The sequence below is a fragment of the Rhizopus delemar genome, genomic scaffold (genome assembly GCF_000149305.1).
Source record: "Rhizopus delemar RA 99-880 supercont3.18 genomic scaffold, whole genome shotgun sequence".
In the NCBI taxonomy this organism is placed as follows: Eukaryota; Fungi; Mucoromycota; class Mucoromycetes; order Mucorales; family Rhizopodaceae; genus Rhizopus; species Rhizopus delemar.
Window position 1 is genome coordinate 57427 of NW_027137844.1, and position 14001 is coordinate 71427.

The window sequence follows — 14001 nt, forward strand, 5'->3', positions numbered from 1 at the left end:
AGAAGTAACGGAATGTCAAAAAGAGTTTTATTATAAATAGTGTTGATGTGATAATAATAAACGAGATACAGTCTTCTTCCCTTTTTTTTTATATACTTACTTTACGCTTTTAAAAGTCTTACTGCCTAAAGAGGTTCCCATACTATCAATTGAAAGTCGTATTATTCAAGGTAAACATAGTTGGGGAAAACACACATATCAAGTGGTCCGGCCTACCAGATAAAGTATATTAATCGGTGATGTATATTCAAGGTTATATTAAAATGTCAAGCTTAAATCAAGAGAATCAAGTCTTTTCCGGTGCGTTGACAGGTGAAAGTCAACAGGGAAACAAGATGATGCGTTATGTTAATGAGCCTAAGAGCTTCTCTGGTTATACCAAATATCCAGGTGGTGATATCTGTACGGAAGCTTACACTTGGTTAAACCGAATGTCGCGTTTAAAAGCTACTGCAAAGTTATCAGACAAAGAAATTCTTTTCATTGTGGGTGATCACCTTGTAGAGAAAGCTGAAACCTGGTGGAATGTCGTTGGTTCTAAGTCTGAATCTTGGAAAGAGTTTTCTGAGCTGTTCAAGAAACAGTATATGGTGGACCAGGAAGACAAGTGGTGGCGTCAACTTCAAACTATGAAGCAAGGTCCTCAGGACAGTATCGACGATGTGGCCCTGAAAATGGAGGAACTCTTTGGTCTTCTGGGTTCGATGAGTGATGCTTTCCAGGTCAGAACGTTTTTGGGTGCTATAAATCCTGCTATTGCGTTTGAAGTTGAAAAGGATGAAACTCCCAACACGTTTTCTGCTGCCAAAAAGAAGGCTAAACAGATTGAAAGAAGTTTAGCAAAGTATGGTGCTAATGGCGTGATGGGTACTCGTGGCTTTAGTAATGGTACTATTGTGGAGAATGATAATGTTGGTTCTCAGCATGGCTGGAACTCCTCTTCATCGACCGTCTCATCTTTGGCTGAAAGGCTAGAACAATTGCGGATTAACTTGGTGCAATTGAGCAATGTTGTCATGGGTCAAGAGAGGGTTGCTCCTCAGGTTGTAAACCCTAAGCCAGTTCGTCGAGGTTTGGTCTGTTTCTTTTGTGACGAAGAAGGTCATCGCAAGTTTGAATGTCCTAAGTTCTTGGAGAACCAAAACGGTGGGGCCATAAATCAAACGCCGGCTACTGGGTCTAATGCTATTCCTGTGAACCAGGGAAAAGGCCTGGAGCGTCAGTAAAAGAGGTGACTGACGCTCATAAAATTAATCAAAATCCTCAAAATTTTGGTGACGTCAACTTGGTGGACACAATCTGCCAAGATAGTGGTGATGGTTTGGCTGAGGTGTACGTGTCCAAAAGAAGAATGGATACTCCTCCTTCGGTCTCTGCTTCAGATGCCCATGTGGATAAACGACCAGTGGCGGGTACGGGTCAAGTGTACTCAGGTTTGCAACAAGCTACGTCGTCAAGTCAACCTTTTGGTGCTGGTGTTCCTGTGGTTGTTGGTGCTCCCGTTGGTGGTGGTGTTCCTTCAAACACTCAAATGGGTACATTGCCTGGTCTTCAAGGTGGACCTACGGTTAAAAGGGTGGTCAAGAAACGTACACGTGGGAAAGCTCGTCGTTTACCTGTCAAAATTAAAAAAAAAGGAAACGTCTGGGAGGTGCTGGATGGCACGAATGCTGGTCTGTCTGTAGCGGGTCTAATTGCTATGGATCGTGGTATTCAAAGAGATGTCATCGATGGCATTCGTTTCTTACGAGAAAAGCAAGCATCCCTTAGATCGAACGAAAAGGTAGCTACAAAGGGGCGTAGGATCGAAGAAAATTCTAGTGCTGTTCCTATGGTGATCAATGTGGTGGATCAAGACGGTTATGGTAGTGATTCTAGCATTGTTTCTGGTGATGACTTGGTTTCTAATGACGATTCTGACTGGCAGTCTACATTTTCGCTTTCAGATGGTTCGAATGATAGCGTAAACTTTAGTGAAGATTGGGATGATGGTGTTTCTGTCTATCATTATCCTTACAGTCTAAATCAGATGAAGCAAGGTTCTCCCTTGAAGGGAGTGGTAAATATTAATGGCAAGTCGGTGGTGGCTATTTTTGATACTGGTGCAAGCGTTAGTGTCATTGGGAAAGCGTTGGCAGCTTCTTTGGGTCTAAGACCTAATGGTGATACTTTGGCGTTGACTGGTCTGGAGAATAAGCAAGGTGATGACAGTCCAATTGTAAGTGATGTGCCCATATGCATCGCGGGTAAGATACGTCCGGAGCACATGTGTATCCATGATTCGGGTAATACTGATCTGTGTCTGCTGGGGATTACGTGGTTTCAAGCCTATGGTATCGAACTGGATTTAATTAATTCCGTGGTTAAAATACCTACGACAACTGGGATGGTTAAATTGCAGGGTTACACGTCTCATATCAAGGATCGGTCGCTATTGAATTCAAATGTTATGCTTCCTTCGGTGTTGGATGCGAGTGCGTCAATTAAAGCTACGGTGGGTTCTGATGATGATCGCCGGGTCTATATGGTGCAAAATAGTCAAAATCATGTGGATGCTTATGAAGATGTGTTGATTCCAGATGGTGAAGCGTTGGAAGAAGAATTTAAGTATAATGCTGATAATATTACTATTGGTGTTTTACCTGAATTAGCAGATGTAGTAGAAAAATACAAGGAATGTTTTTCTGAGGTCTCTGGTCTGGGTCGTGTCACTGGGTATAAAATGGATCTTCCGCTGGTAGATGGCGCGACTCCTATTAGAACGAAACCTTTTAGGATCAGCTGGCAAGAAGAAGAAGTCCTAGATCAATACTTACAAGAAATGCTGGATCTAAATATAATCAAGCCATCTAATGGTCTTTGGGCTAGCCCTTGTTTCTTCATACCAAAGAAGGATGGGTCGTTGCGTTTGGTGATCGATTATCGTAAATTGAACAAGATGGTCAAACAAGACGCGTACCCTCTTCCTCATATCGATGAATTGTTGGACTCTGTAGGTGGTGCTACGATCTTCTCTACTCTAGATTGTACGTCAGGCTATCATCAACTTCCGCTAAATGAAGAGCATGCAGAAAGGACTGGGTTTGTCACTAAGCGAGGGACCTTTTCTTTTAATGTATTACCTTTCGGGATTACTACTGGGTGCAGTCAATACCAAAGAATGATGCATTCGATTCTGTCGAAATACGTGGGTGACTTTGTGCTGATCTTCTTGGATGATATTTTGGTGTATTCAAAATCTGTAGAAGAGCATCGTTACCATTTGTCTCTGTTGTTAGAAGCATGTGCGAAAGCGAATCTTAAGTTGAAGCGCAAGAAGTGTAAGTTTGGAGAAAGTCAAGTCGAGTATCTGGGTCATGTCATTACTGCTGATGGTGTACTGCCTAGTGATCATAACATCAACAAGGTGAAGATGTTTGAAACTCCTGCTGGTGTGGATGATGTTCGTTCTTTTCTGGGTCTGACCGGGTACTATCGCAAGTATGTCCCTGGGTACGCTACGATGGCTGAACCTTTGACGCGTTTATTAAAGAAAACAGTGCCTTTTAGCTGGGGTCCAGACCAACAATCGTCATTTGATCAGTTTATCAAAGCTCTTACCCAAACGCCAATATTATCCTACCCTGATCGAAAGAAGATCCAAGTGCTCTCTGTGGATGCTAGCTTGAAAGGTCTGGGTGCGATCCTGTCTCAAGTGGATGATGCTGAAACCATGGCGAATGAGCGGGTGTTATCCTATGCTTCTAGAAGTCTGCGTGGAAGTGAAGTGAACTATGCGATTACGCATTTGGAGGCTCTGGCTGTTGTTTGGGGTGTTACTCACTACAAACATTACCTGAAAGGGCGACCTTTTGTATTGATCACTGACCATTCGAGTCTGGTGTACATTTTCAAGCCAAGTCGTATTACGCCTAAGTTGTCAAGATGGGCTGCTGCTTTGTTAGATTATGACTATGAAGTGCGTTATCGTCCGGGTAAATGTAATCCTGCGGATGCGTTGTCTAGAATCTGTAGTAAGGAGGATAGTGATCAATCGGTGGTGGGATATGAAAATGGATCGGTTGCTAATGAATCGAAGAATGATGAGAAAATGGTTTTTGCTGCTGGTGTTACTCGTGGTGATTGAATGCTGTAATAATTGATGAAGATTATTTTGGAAAAACTTTTTATATCGTGAATTGCTTTAAATCTTTTTACTTTTCATCTTCTTTTACTTATCTTTTTATCTTTACTTTTACATCTTTATCTCTCTTTACAAAAAAATTTTACTTCGCTTTTTACTTTGGAAAAGGGTGATAAATAATAAAGTTTACTGTTGCTATAAAAGAAGAGTAATTGGGTCCTTTTAAAGTTCAATATCCTTTCTGCTTACAAGATTTGGTCTTTAATCGTATGTTTCTGCGTTTGGTATCAAATATAATGGCTATTAGTTTCGCTTGGTTTCTGACTATCTATCACTATTTGGCTGATGGTTCGCTGCCTGAAGATTGTGATAAGAAGACGGCGCAACGTATAAGGTATCAAGCAAAGAAGTGGTGTCGGTCTGATGATGGTTCCTTGTTGGAAAAAGAGAACAGGTAGAAGATTACATCACGAAAGCCGACGCGTTAGAAGTGGGTTAAAAGGATACACCCAAGAGGGTCATTTTTGGTATACTGAAATACTATAGACAAAGGTTAACAAATACTATGTGGTTTCTGAATGCAGAAAGTTGGTTACGGCAGTAGTACACTCTTGTGAGGCTTGTCAGTTTTGTGCTAGGATCAAGGCAGTTAGGTCTAATCCTGGTGTGATTATGAAGACTCCTCTTCATCCTTTCTTTATGGTTGGTGTTGATGCAGTGGGGCCGTTGCAACCCACAGAAAAGGGAAATCGTTATATATTGACTGCGGTTGATTATTTAACAAGATGGCCTATGGCGATGTGCGTTCAGGATATTGATGAAGAAACTACTGCAGAATTTTTCTTTAGTGCTATTGTTAAAAATTTTGGTGTACCTCAGTATATCTTGTCTGACAGGGGAGCTAATTTTATATCGTCCTATGTACATTACTTCCTCCGTCAAATTGGTTGCAAGAACATCATGACTACTAGCTATAGACCACAAGTAAATGGCATGTGCGAAAGATTAAATCAATCACTGGTGCAAACGATGTCTAAAATTGCGCGTGATAATGATGATATACTTCAATGGGACAAGTATTTGGACGCTGCTTTGATGGTTCTCAGGTCAACGGTGAATAGCTCTACTGGTTATAGCCCAGGGTATCTGTTGTTTGGTTATGAATTAAGAACTCCTGCTGTTTGGGTAGCACCTAAGGAAGATTTTGTGCTTGGAGAAGAGATGGAAGCTCTTAAAGATCGGGTGATCAAGATTCAAGACAAAATGGCAGAGGTCAGAAAAATAGCAAGGGAGAAGTCGGATGAAAATAAACTTAAAGCAAAGAAAAGGTACGATAAACGGGTGGTATATCGGAAAAGTTTTGAAGTTGGAGAGAAAGTCTTGTTGCGTGATACTACACCTTCAACAAAGTTATCAGATAAATGGTTGGGTCCGTATACGGTGTCGCAAGTGAATAAGAACGGGACATACTTATTAGTTGGCAAGAATAGTCTCAGGTTGAAACACGCTGTGAATGGGGATCGTTTGAAATTGTTTAATAATGATGTTAAACACATGGTGCCTGATGTGGTTGCTGCTGCTGCTACGGAGCAATTTAGAAGTTGGTTAAATACAAAGAAAAATCCAGCGTTTTTGGTGGAAACGCAATTAAAAGAGGAAGAAGAGTCTAGGGGGGGAGTACGTGATATGTGGCTAAATCCGTCTCTTCGTCCTGTATTTAATCACGTGTTTTGCGGCTCGGATTGTTGTTGTGCGGACCGGGTAATATTTTCTTATTGTTTGGTGCTTTTGTGGCTGTATTGGGAAATAGTGTCAAGTTACACAGATCGCCCCTTTAGCTCAGACGCGAAAGATATTAGAGTTCCCGTAAGACAAGTTAGATATGAAGATTCTATGGTGTCTAAATATATACAAGATCGAGAACTCAATTGTTCTAGAAGAACAAGAAGTAACGGAATGTCAAAAAGAGTTTTATTATAAATAGTGTTGATGTGATAATAATAAACGAGATACAGTCTTCTTCCCTTTTTTTTTATATACTTACTTTACGCTTTTAAAAGTCTTACTGCCTAAAGAGGTTCCCATACTATCAATTGAAAGTCGTATTATTCAAGGTAAACATAGTTGGGGAAAACACACATATCAGTTTTGTGAATTGGTATAGTAGGTGGAGTGCGCCTTGGGATAGATGTTGCCGACGTCATCACGTTGCTGAGTGCAGAGGTGTGCTTATAAGTTGTGCTGAATGGAAGATTGATGAGAAGGGGGCGTTTTTATCCTTAACTTTATTTTATATAAACTTAAACCTTAATTCCATTTTTGGATTATTGTAACAAGCAAATACTTATTGTCTCGATCCTTTGTGTTCACGTTCATTAAATTTATATATAATCTTTATTATATATTTTAACTGAACAATCCCTAATTACTACTTTTATTCTATTACTACTCGTGAAGAAGTTTGCTGACTTAATCTGAAGGAAGAGATTATTTTTGACGAATATACTACAATAATATACTCAGAAGGAATTGGTGGAATTATTGCTATATTCAAATCAATCACTACGTGCAGCAGTAGAGCAACAACAATACATATCGTAATCAGTAATATTATAACACCTAAGTACCAATTGTCTCAGTTTGTGATATGTGGCTAAATCCATCTCTTCGTCCTGCATTTAATCACGTGCACTGCACCCAAACCCTATATTCTAAATTATTATACATCGGGTATTTTAACAGTGGAACATCGTGTAAAATAATACGAAATTGAATTTTCAGAATAGAGATGTAATTTTTGTACCAAAAAAAAGCTAGAAAAAAGTATATACTATATCTGTAAAGATATACAGTAGGTCAAAAAACTGCTGCAAGGAATTGCAAAATTCATGTTTTACAGCTGCTTGTCCATGGATACTGCACCAAACTATCTCAAACTTTGACTGTTTGTACCTCAATAGAAAGTGCGTTTATTCGTCGATTATCGGATATGGGCAATGTTTATTGGTGGAATTTGATACTGCTAAAGGTAGTATTTTAAACATCCGGTATTTTTTACTTGTTTACATATGTTTGAAATAATGAATTTTAATACAACCCAACCGGTTGCCATCACAATTTTTCTCACTTTTGACGTGATTAGAATGTTATCTGTATTTAAGAGTGCTTACAATTCCTTTATTTTAAATTTTATATTCCCTTGTTTAAATTATTTCTCGTTTTTAGCCTCTCGTCAATTGCATGCATAAATCACTGTCAGAGGAGAAAGTAAACGATCTCAAACAGACATTAACCGGATCCACATCAAAATATGATATTGCTAAGATGAATAATCTATTACTATTAATTATATTCTATACATAATATAATGATATTTATTATAGTTTAAAATTTATATATTATATTATATTTTGTTATCCATTGTATAATATATTTTTTTCATTAAAATATTCCATAATAATATCTTTTTGATTAAAATCCTGTTCGTTAACCCAAGTATTATCTATATCACCATAATTTTTCCATTTAACATAAAATATATATTTTTTGTTTTCAATCTTATGATTTAATATCTTTTCTACTTCGTATATATTTTCATCTTTATTTACATTTCTTATATTATAAATATTTAAATTATTTTTTTTACTTTTAGATTTCTTTTTTCTTTTTTTAGTTGGATTTATATATTCAGGAAAATCTATGTCACTTTCAATACCAGTAGTATTATTATTAATAACCTTATCATTTTCATCTTCATCAATTAACATATTATTATTGTCATAGCTAATATCTATTCTTAAAAATTCTTTTTGTATTTTATCCAAATCTTTTAGTTTCCCTATTTGTTCCATTTGATTTGTATATACAATATCTATTAATCTTAAATCATTAGGAAAATCAAAGTTTTCATTTATCCATAATTTGTGTTGCTCTTGGGTTATTATATTAAATTTATCAGAAAAATTTTGAATATTCTTTAATAAAAATACAACTTTTAATTGTAAATTAATATATTTTATATCGTCTGTTTTTAATATGGAATTATTATTACTAAAACGTTTAAATTTATTATATAAATCTTTAAATTGATTTTCTACAATGGACCTAAAACTCCCAAATACTTTATTATAATGTTCCTCTTGTGCATTTAATGCAATACCATTTTCTTTTCTTATTGGATAAAAGAAATTCTTGTCATTTAAATTGATATTTTTATTTTTACATAATTCTTCAAATTGTTTAATAAATAATGTATAACCTCCATCGAGAGCAACACAATCTTGTTCTTTGATTTTATTATATAATTTCATGTTTAAAAACATACCTCCATCGCTAGTAATACCACAAAGTTCACTTTTTGATATATTTATAATCATTTCATTAACATCACATAATACCTGTGTTCTTATACCAGACGACTTTAATTTGTAACTCCATCTTTTTTGTTTGTCAATATCAGGTTTATCGTATTCTATTGTTGTATCATGACCATCAAGCATTAGTGTTATATTTTTAAAGTGTTTAGGGTTTTTTATTAATGCAGATAATATCCTTATTTTCATATTGCTAAACATATTTAGTAAACAATAATTTACGTATTTATTTAAATTTTCATAATTCTTGATCCAAAACTCTTTATAAACTGCATAAAATGTAGTATGTGGCATATATTTTTTAATATTTTTAGATGTAAAACCTGATGTTAATTGGTATAAAAGTAATAATCCCTTTTCAACTTCAAGGAATGGACCAGGGTATTCTTTATTTGTATACAAAACGTTAAGAAAGAAGAATACTGAAATATAACCTAATTTATTTACTAGTTCATTTTTAATTTCTGTAATGTTTTTTACATTTTTTAATTCAGTCCTATGTTTATATTTATTCATAATTTTTTTCCAATCCTCACTTAAAAAACTCCATTCATTCAAAATTAGCTTATTAATTTCTATTTTTAAATCTTTTCTATATTGTATAATGTTTTCATCGTTTTTGTTGACATATTCATCCATAATATCTATATCTGAATCCATGTTTAGTTATGTTTTATTATGTTATTTTTATTTTATATTATAAATTCAATTTTGTGAAATAAATTTAATATATCACGTGATTATTTAAAAATAAAAAAAAAATAGTCCTTATGGACTTGTATGGGAACAGATAATTAAATTAATATAATTACACAACAATCTAACGGCCTTCATTCAATATTAAGCTAAAACTTGATAATTAATTTTGTTATCATAGTATATATACAACATATACAATGACCACATGATACTCTCCACAGCGCTATAAAGAGTTTCATGGAACGGGTTTTATTATAATTTTTTTATTTTTTTTATTTTTATATTTTAAATAATATAATATACAAATTCTACAAAAGTCCAATTTGTATACATAGATGGCCATGTAATAAATACTAACGTATGGTGAGGACATCATTCAACGATTGCCCGGTATATCTTTGTTTTATCGCCCCATAAATCCAAAGCATTTAGTATTACTACACTATATATACAAAAAGTATAAACATAGAATGACAAAAATCAACATTGTATACAATATAGAATTAATACAGTGTATCTTCTTTTTGTAGTTCTTATTTTATTTACACTACCTCAAAAAATTGTTCATTTTGAACCGCCTTTTACACATTTCGTACTGAATCTGCTTCGTATAATCCCCAATCAGCGCTCAGCACAAACCATTATGAAACACTGCTTCTCAGCTATTTACTACACTGTAAGCATATCACGTGCTATGCGTAAATGCTGGAAAATATCCAATCAAAAATCAAAATCAAAATGAACAATTTTTTGGGTTTTTGTCGGCATTTTTTATTTTATTAGCTAATAATTAATCTCGCCACCCTTTTCTTTCAGAACAAGTTGTAATCTTCGCGGCGTGCTGCATACTAACTGCTCGCAGTATTCCTTTGTAATTTCATTGTACCAAATATCTGCAACCCGTTCAAATAGTTCTTTCATACTTAAGGGTGCAGTTTCATAAGCATACAGCCGGACTTTTAAGTAATCCCATAAGTTTTCTATAGGATTTAAGTCAGGTGAATATACTGGCCAATTCAGTAGCTGTACCTTAGTATCTACGAACCATTTTTGTGTTAATCTAGATGTATGCTTTGGATCGTTATCATGTTGAAATATAATGTCATCATTTAACATATCGTATTCTTCTAATCAAGGGAGCATATCCCCCGTCATAATCTTGCAATACAGCTCTGAATCTAAGCCTCCGAGCACTTGAGCGATATATCCAACTCCGTTTGCTGTCAAACAGCTCCAAATTAGTGTACTATCGCCTCTATGCTTATAAGTTTGGTTGGAGTTGTGATCCTGCAGAGGCCTTCCTTCCTGTACTCAAGTCTATTGTTTACCATCTGAACCAAAGCGATTGATTTTTGTTTCGTCGCTAAAGACTACTCCTTTCCAGGCTTCCTCTGTCCAATCCTTATACTGCTTGGCAAACTGAAGGCGTGCCTTTTTGGCAGAACGCGTTAAAGGAAGAGCTGTTGGTTTTCGTCGAGATTTAAATTTGGAGCTTTTAAGAAGGTTTCGCACGGTCTGGCTGCAAATATCCGAACCTAAGCCACTTAAGTCTCTGGCAGCGTGCTCTCCGGTCTTGTACACACCAGCATTGAACCTGCGCAAGACAAGGCGCGCGTCGTATATGTTAAGTTTCTTGGGTTGACCTGCTTTGCATACGGAGTGATGGTCTACTTCTTTCGCAATGTTCGAAATAGACCCTTTAGAAACATGTAACTCGTTGCTGATAGCATCGTACGACTTTCCTCTTCTTAAAGCAGAAATAATTGCATTTCGTTGGGTTTCTGAAATTTCGCAATTTACCATTACTTGAAATGTCGAGATGGAGCAATGAGAGATTACAATGGGAAAACAAAAAAACCCAAAATCGACCAGGGCTGCCTTGGAATAGCAGAAGTAGTCACGGGTAAAAATTATGATAGCAGTCACGAGTTAGTCCTATGTTATTTGGGAATATAGGCGTAAATTTAGTTCATATTCAAAAAAACCCAAAAAATTGTTCATTTTGATTTTGATTTTCGATTGGATATTTTCCAGCCTTTACGCATAGCACGTGATATGCTTACGGTGTAGTAAATAGCTGAGAAACAGTGCTTCATAATGGTTTGTGCTGAGTGCTGATTGGAGATTATGCGAAGCAGATTCAGTACGAAATGTGTAAAAGGCGGTTCAAAATGAACAATTTTTTGAGGTAGTGTATGTAAATTCAATTTTTTAATTCATAAAATGTAAAATATAATATTTATATTACATATAATTAATTATATTAAATATGAAGCCTTAACCTGTTAATTTGGATTAGTCTTCTAAGGAGACTGGATTACATGAATCAACTGTTAGTAGATACTTTATAACGTTGTTTTCAAGCAGGACAGTGAGCACAGGTTGTAGACCTACAGTAGTCTCCAAAGTGACGAAGCGGTTAATCAAAAGAAAAGTCATTGAACGGGTTTTAAAGACTCCCAAAGAGGTATACCGGGAGCCTGTTGGATTTGGCTACGATATCTCATACCAGTCAGAAATTAACGTACTGAAATCAATGGAGTTCCATTTTCTGATAGAAAAAAAGGAGCCATTTCAGACAAAAGTGCATACGTAGCATCAGTTGAAATGGAACAAGGAGCATCAGGATTGGGCAATGGTTGACTGACAACAAATCGTTTACTTTAATGAAACCAAGATCAACGTATAGGGCTTTGATGGTGATAATCACTATCGGAAAAGGCCAAGTGACCTTTTTCAACATCATGACCTGGATTTTGTAATTCAGCATGAAGCTAGCAAATTGATGTTCTGGTGTTGTATAACCTCTGAAGGACCAGAATATGCTTGCTGAATTTACGATGGAAAGTTGTACTCGGGTGTTTACCAGCATATTTTGAACACTACGCTTTGTGGTACTATGAAGTACTACAATTTCGACTGGTCCAACATTTAATTTTAGCATGACAATGACCCAAAGCACAAGGCATAATTTACAATGGCCTAGTTATGTAGTAACCAAGAGAGCTATATTAACGATTGGCCAGCTCAGAGCCCGGACTTAAATTCAATCGAGCACGTATGGCATCCATTGAAGTTGTAGCTCAATTATTACGAACGTAGAGCAAAGAACACAGATGTGCTTTGGGAACGAGTTGATGAAATATGAATTGACTTCGATAAATAACTTTGCCAAAGGCATGTAGATAACATTTTGAGAAGAACTCAAGAGATTATTAATAGAAAAGGAGGTTCAACTAAATATTAATAAATAAATTCATTCCGTTCAAATTTTCGTTTTTCCAAATTTTCAAATTGCGCATCTCATACTTCCTTCAATACTTATCCAATAGGGCTTAAACTCTTTCGGATTTTTCAAGACATGTAGAAGATTTACTATGTGGGAACAGAGGCAGTTTGTGCCATTGTAACAGGATGTGCGCTACAAAAACCAAGAAAAATGGATTCCTTGCAGCAGTTTTTTGACCTACTGTATATATGTTTACACTCTGCATACTGAATAAAATGAAATTGTATTTCTTGTAAAAAATTTTTTGTCTCTTTTGTACTACATGAATCCATGGCAACTTTTAAATTGGGAAAATGAAAAATTTTCAAAACCAGTGTATGATTTTTTAATTTCAACAAAGGCCAATAAAGTATATCTATTGGATTGTAAGCTCGGACATATAACTATTTGAGTTGCGACGTTCTCTTATCAAGCATACTGAATTTGCTATACTGCAAAAAAAGAAAAAAGAAAAAAGAAAAGTATGCTTAGTTTATGTACCCAAAAAAAAAGATAAAAAAAATTGTTTGTTTACACTGAAAAGATAAAGAACAACATTTCTTAAGTTGCGAAAGGGAACATAGGCTCAATGATTTTATCCAACGAAGAGTAAAATTAATTGATTACAATTGGAACAACAGAATATATCATAGGAAGTAATAACTCCACATGTTAAATAAGAGATAAAATAAAAATGACCAAGGAAAAAAGAAAAAAAAAAAGAAATTCAATTTTCCTTTTTTTGACCCCAAGGAAAATAACTTCTACCACAGATGATAAGGCAATGTTTAAACGACTAAAGCTAAGCAGAAAATAAGGAGGAATGGGTTTGGTAGTCATTTTTACTTTTAACTGCAAAAAGAAACAATAATTATTAACATCAAACGAATTTACATGTTTTGAGATTCCTTATAGCAGAGACTATAAAAAAGAGCTATTGTTAAAGAAATAAAATAGTGCATCTTAAGAGATTTAGAAAAAAAAAAAAAAAAAGTAATGTTGAAATTAGAGAATTGCAATGTCGGAATTACTTGCATGTGAAAAAAAGCAATGTTGGAATTACTTGCATGTTAAAAAAAAAGAATGTTAAAAATGACATTTCAAACGAATACCTACTTTTACAAATTGCCTTAAGTTGAACAAAGCCTACATACAGGATCCTTGTTTTATTCATAGAGTATATGTTAAGGATACATAAGATTATAGTCACTTTATGTTAGTAAAAGGAATCGGATATGATCCTGAATAGTATGTTGACATAACTTGGAATCATTTATAACATTATTCTCAGAACAGATCAATAAAAGACTTTGATTAGATTTTTATATTAAGCTTTATTCATATTAACTTCACATAGTCAAATAATATGGCATGGTTGTAATATAGTTTATTGATGATATGAGCATGTTGAATAAGGAATGACAATTACTTACCGGATCATCATTAAGTCATGTAAACATTTGTCCTAACTGAGATATTATTATTAGCCATAATATCCAATCACGGAACTAGAGGATTTTATATTCATCCGTACCGTC

At 35.1% G+C, this 14001-nt stretch overlaps 4 protein-coding genes across 4 annotated transcripts; 2 read left to right on the plus strand and 2 right to left on the minus strand.

The window, feature by feature from the left end:
- Positions 1–263: 263 nt before the first annotated feature.
- RO3G_15892 (uncharacterized protein) lies at positions 264–4126 on the plus strand (the record flags this gene model as incomplete). Its single annotated transcript, XM_067670476.1, has 3 exons — positions 264–1222; positions 1312–2218; positions 2402–4126. 3 exons carry the CDS (start codon positions 264–266, stop codon positions 4124–4126), a joined length of 3591 nt encoding a protein of 1196 aa, XP_067526577.1.
- A 669-nt stretch (positions 4127–4795) lies between these two features.
- Positions 4796–5576, plus strand: RO3G_15893 (uncharacterized protein; the record flags this gene model as incomplete). The annotated part of the gene is made up of 2 exons (XM_067670477.1): positions 4796–5451; positions 5534–5576. The coding sequence occupies 2 exons, from the start codon at positions 4796–4798 to the stop codon at positions 5574–5576; spliced, it is 699 nt and encodes a 232-aa protein (XP_067526578.1).
- Positions 5577–6801: 1225 nt separating this feature from the next.
- On the minus strand, positions 6802–8560 carry RO3G_15894 (uncharacterized protein; the record flags this gene model as incomplete). Its single annotated transcript, XM_067670478.1, has 9 exons — positions 6802–6834; positions 6955–7065; positions 7182–7273; positions 7464–7476; positions 7615–7721; positions 7770–7913; positions 8346–8408; positions 8448–8476; positions 8535–8560. 9 exons carry the CDS (start codon positions 8558–8560, stop codon positions 6802–6804), a joined length of 618 nt encoding a protein of 205 aa, XP_067526579.1.
- A 1038-nt stretch (positions 8561–9598) lies between these two features.
- Positions 9599–10311, minus strand: RO3G_15895 (uncharacterized protein; the record flags this gene model as incomplete). Its single annotated transcript, XM_067670479.1, has 2 exons — positions 9599–9637; positions 10045–10311. The coding sequence occupies 2 exons, from the start codon at positions 10309–10311 to the stop codon at positions 9599–9601; spliced, it is 306 nt and encodes a 101-aa protein (XP_067526580.1).
- Between the last annotated feature and the right edge of the window lie 3690 nt (positions 10312–14001).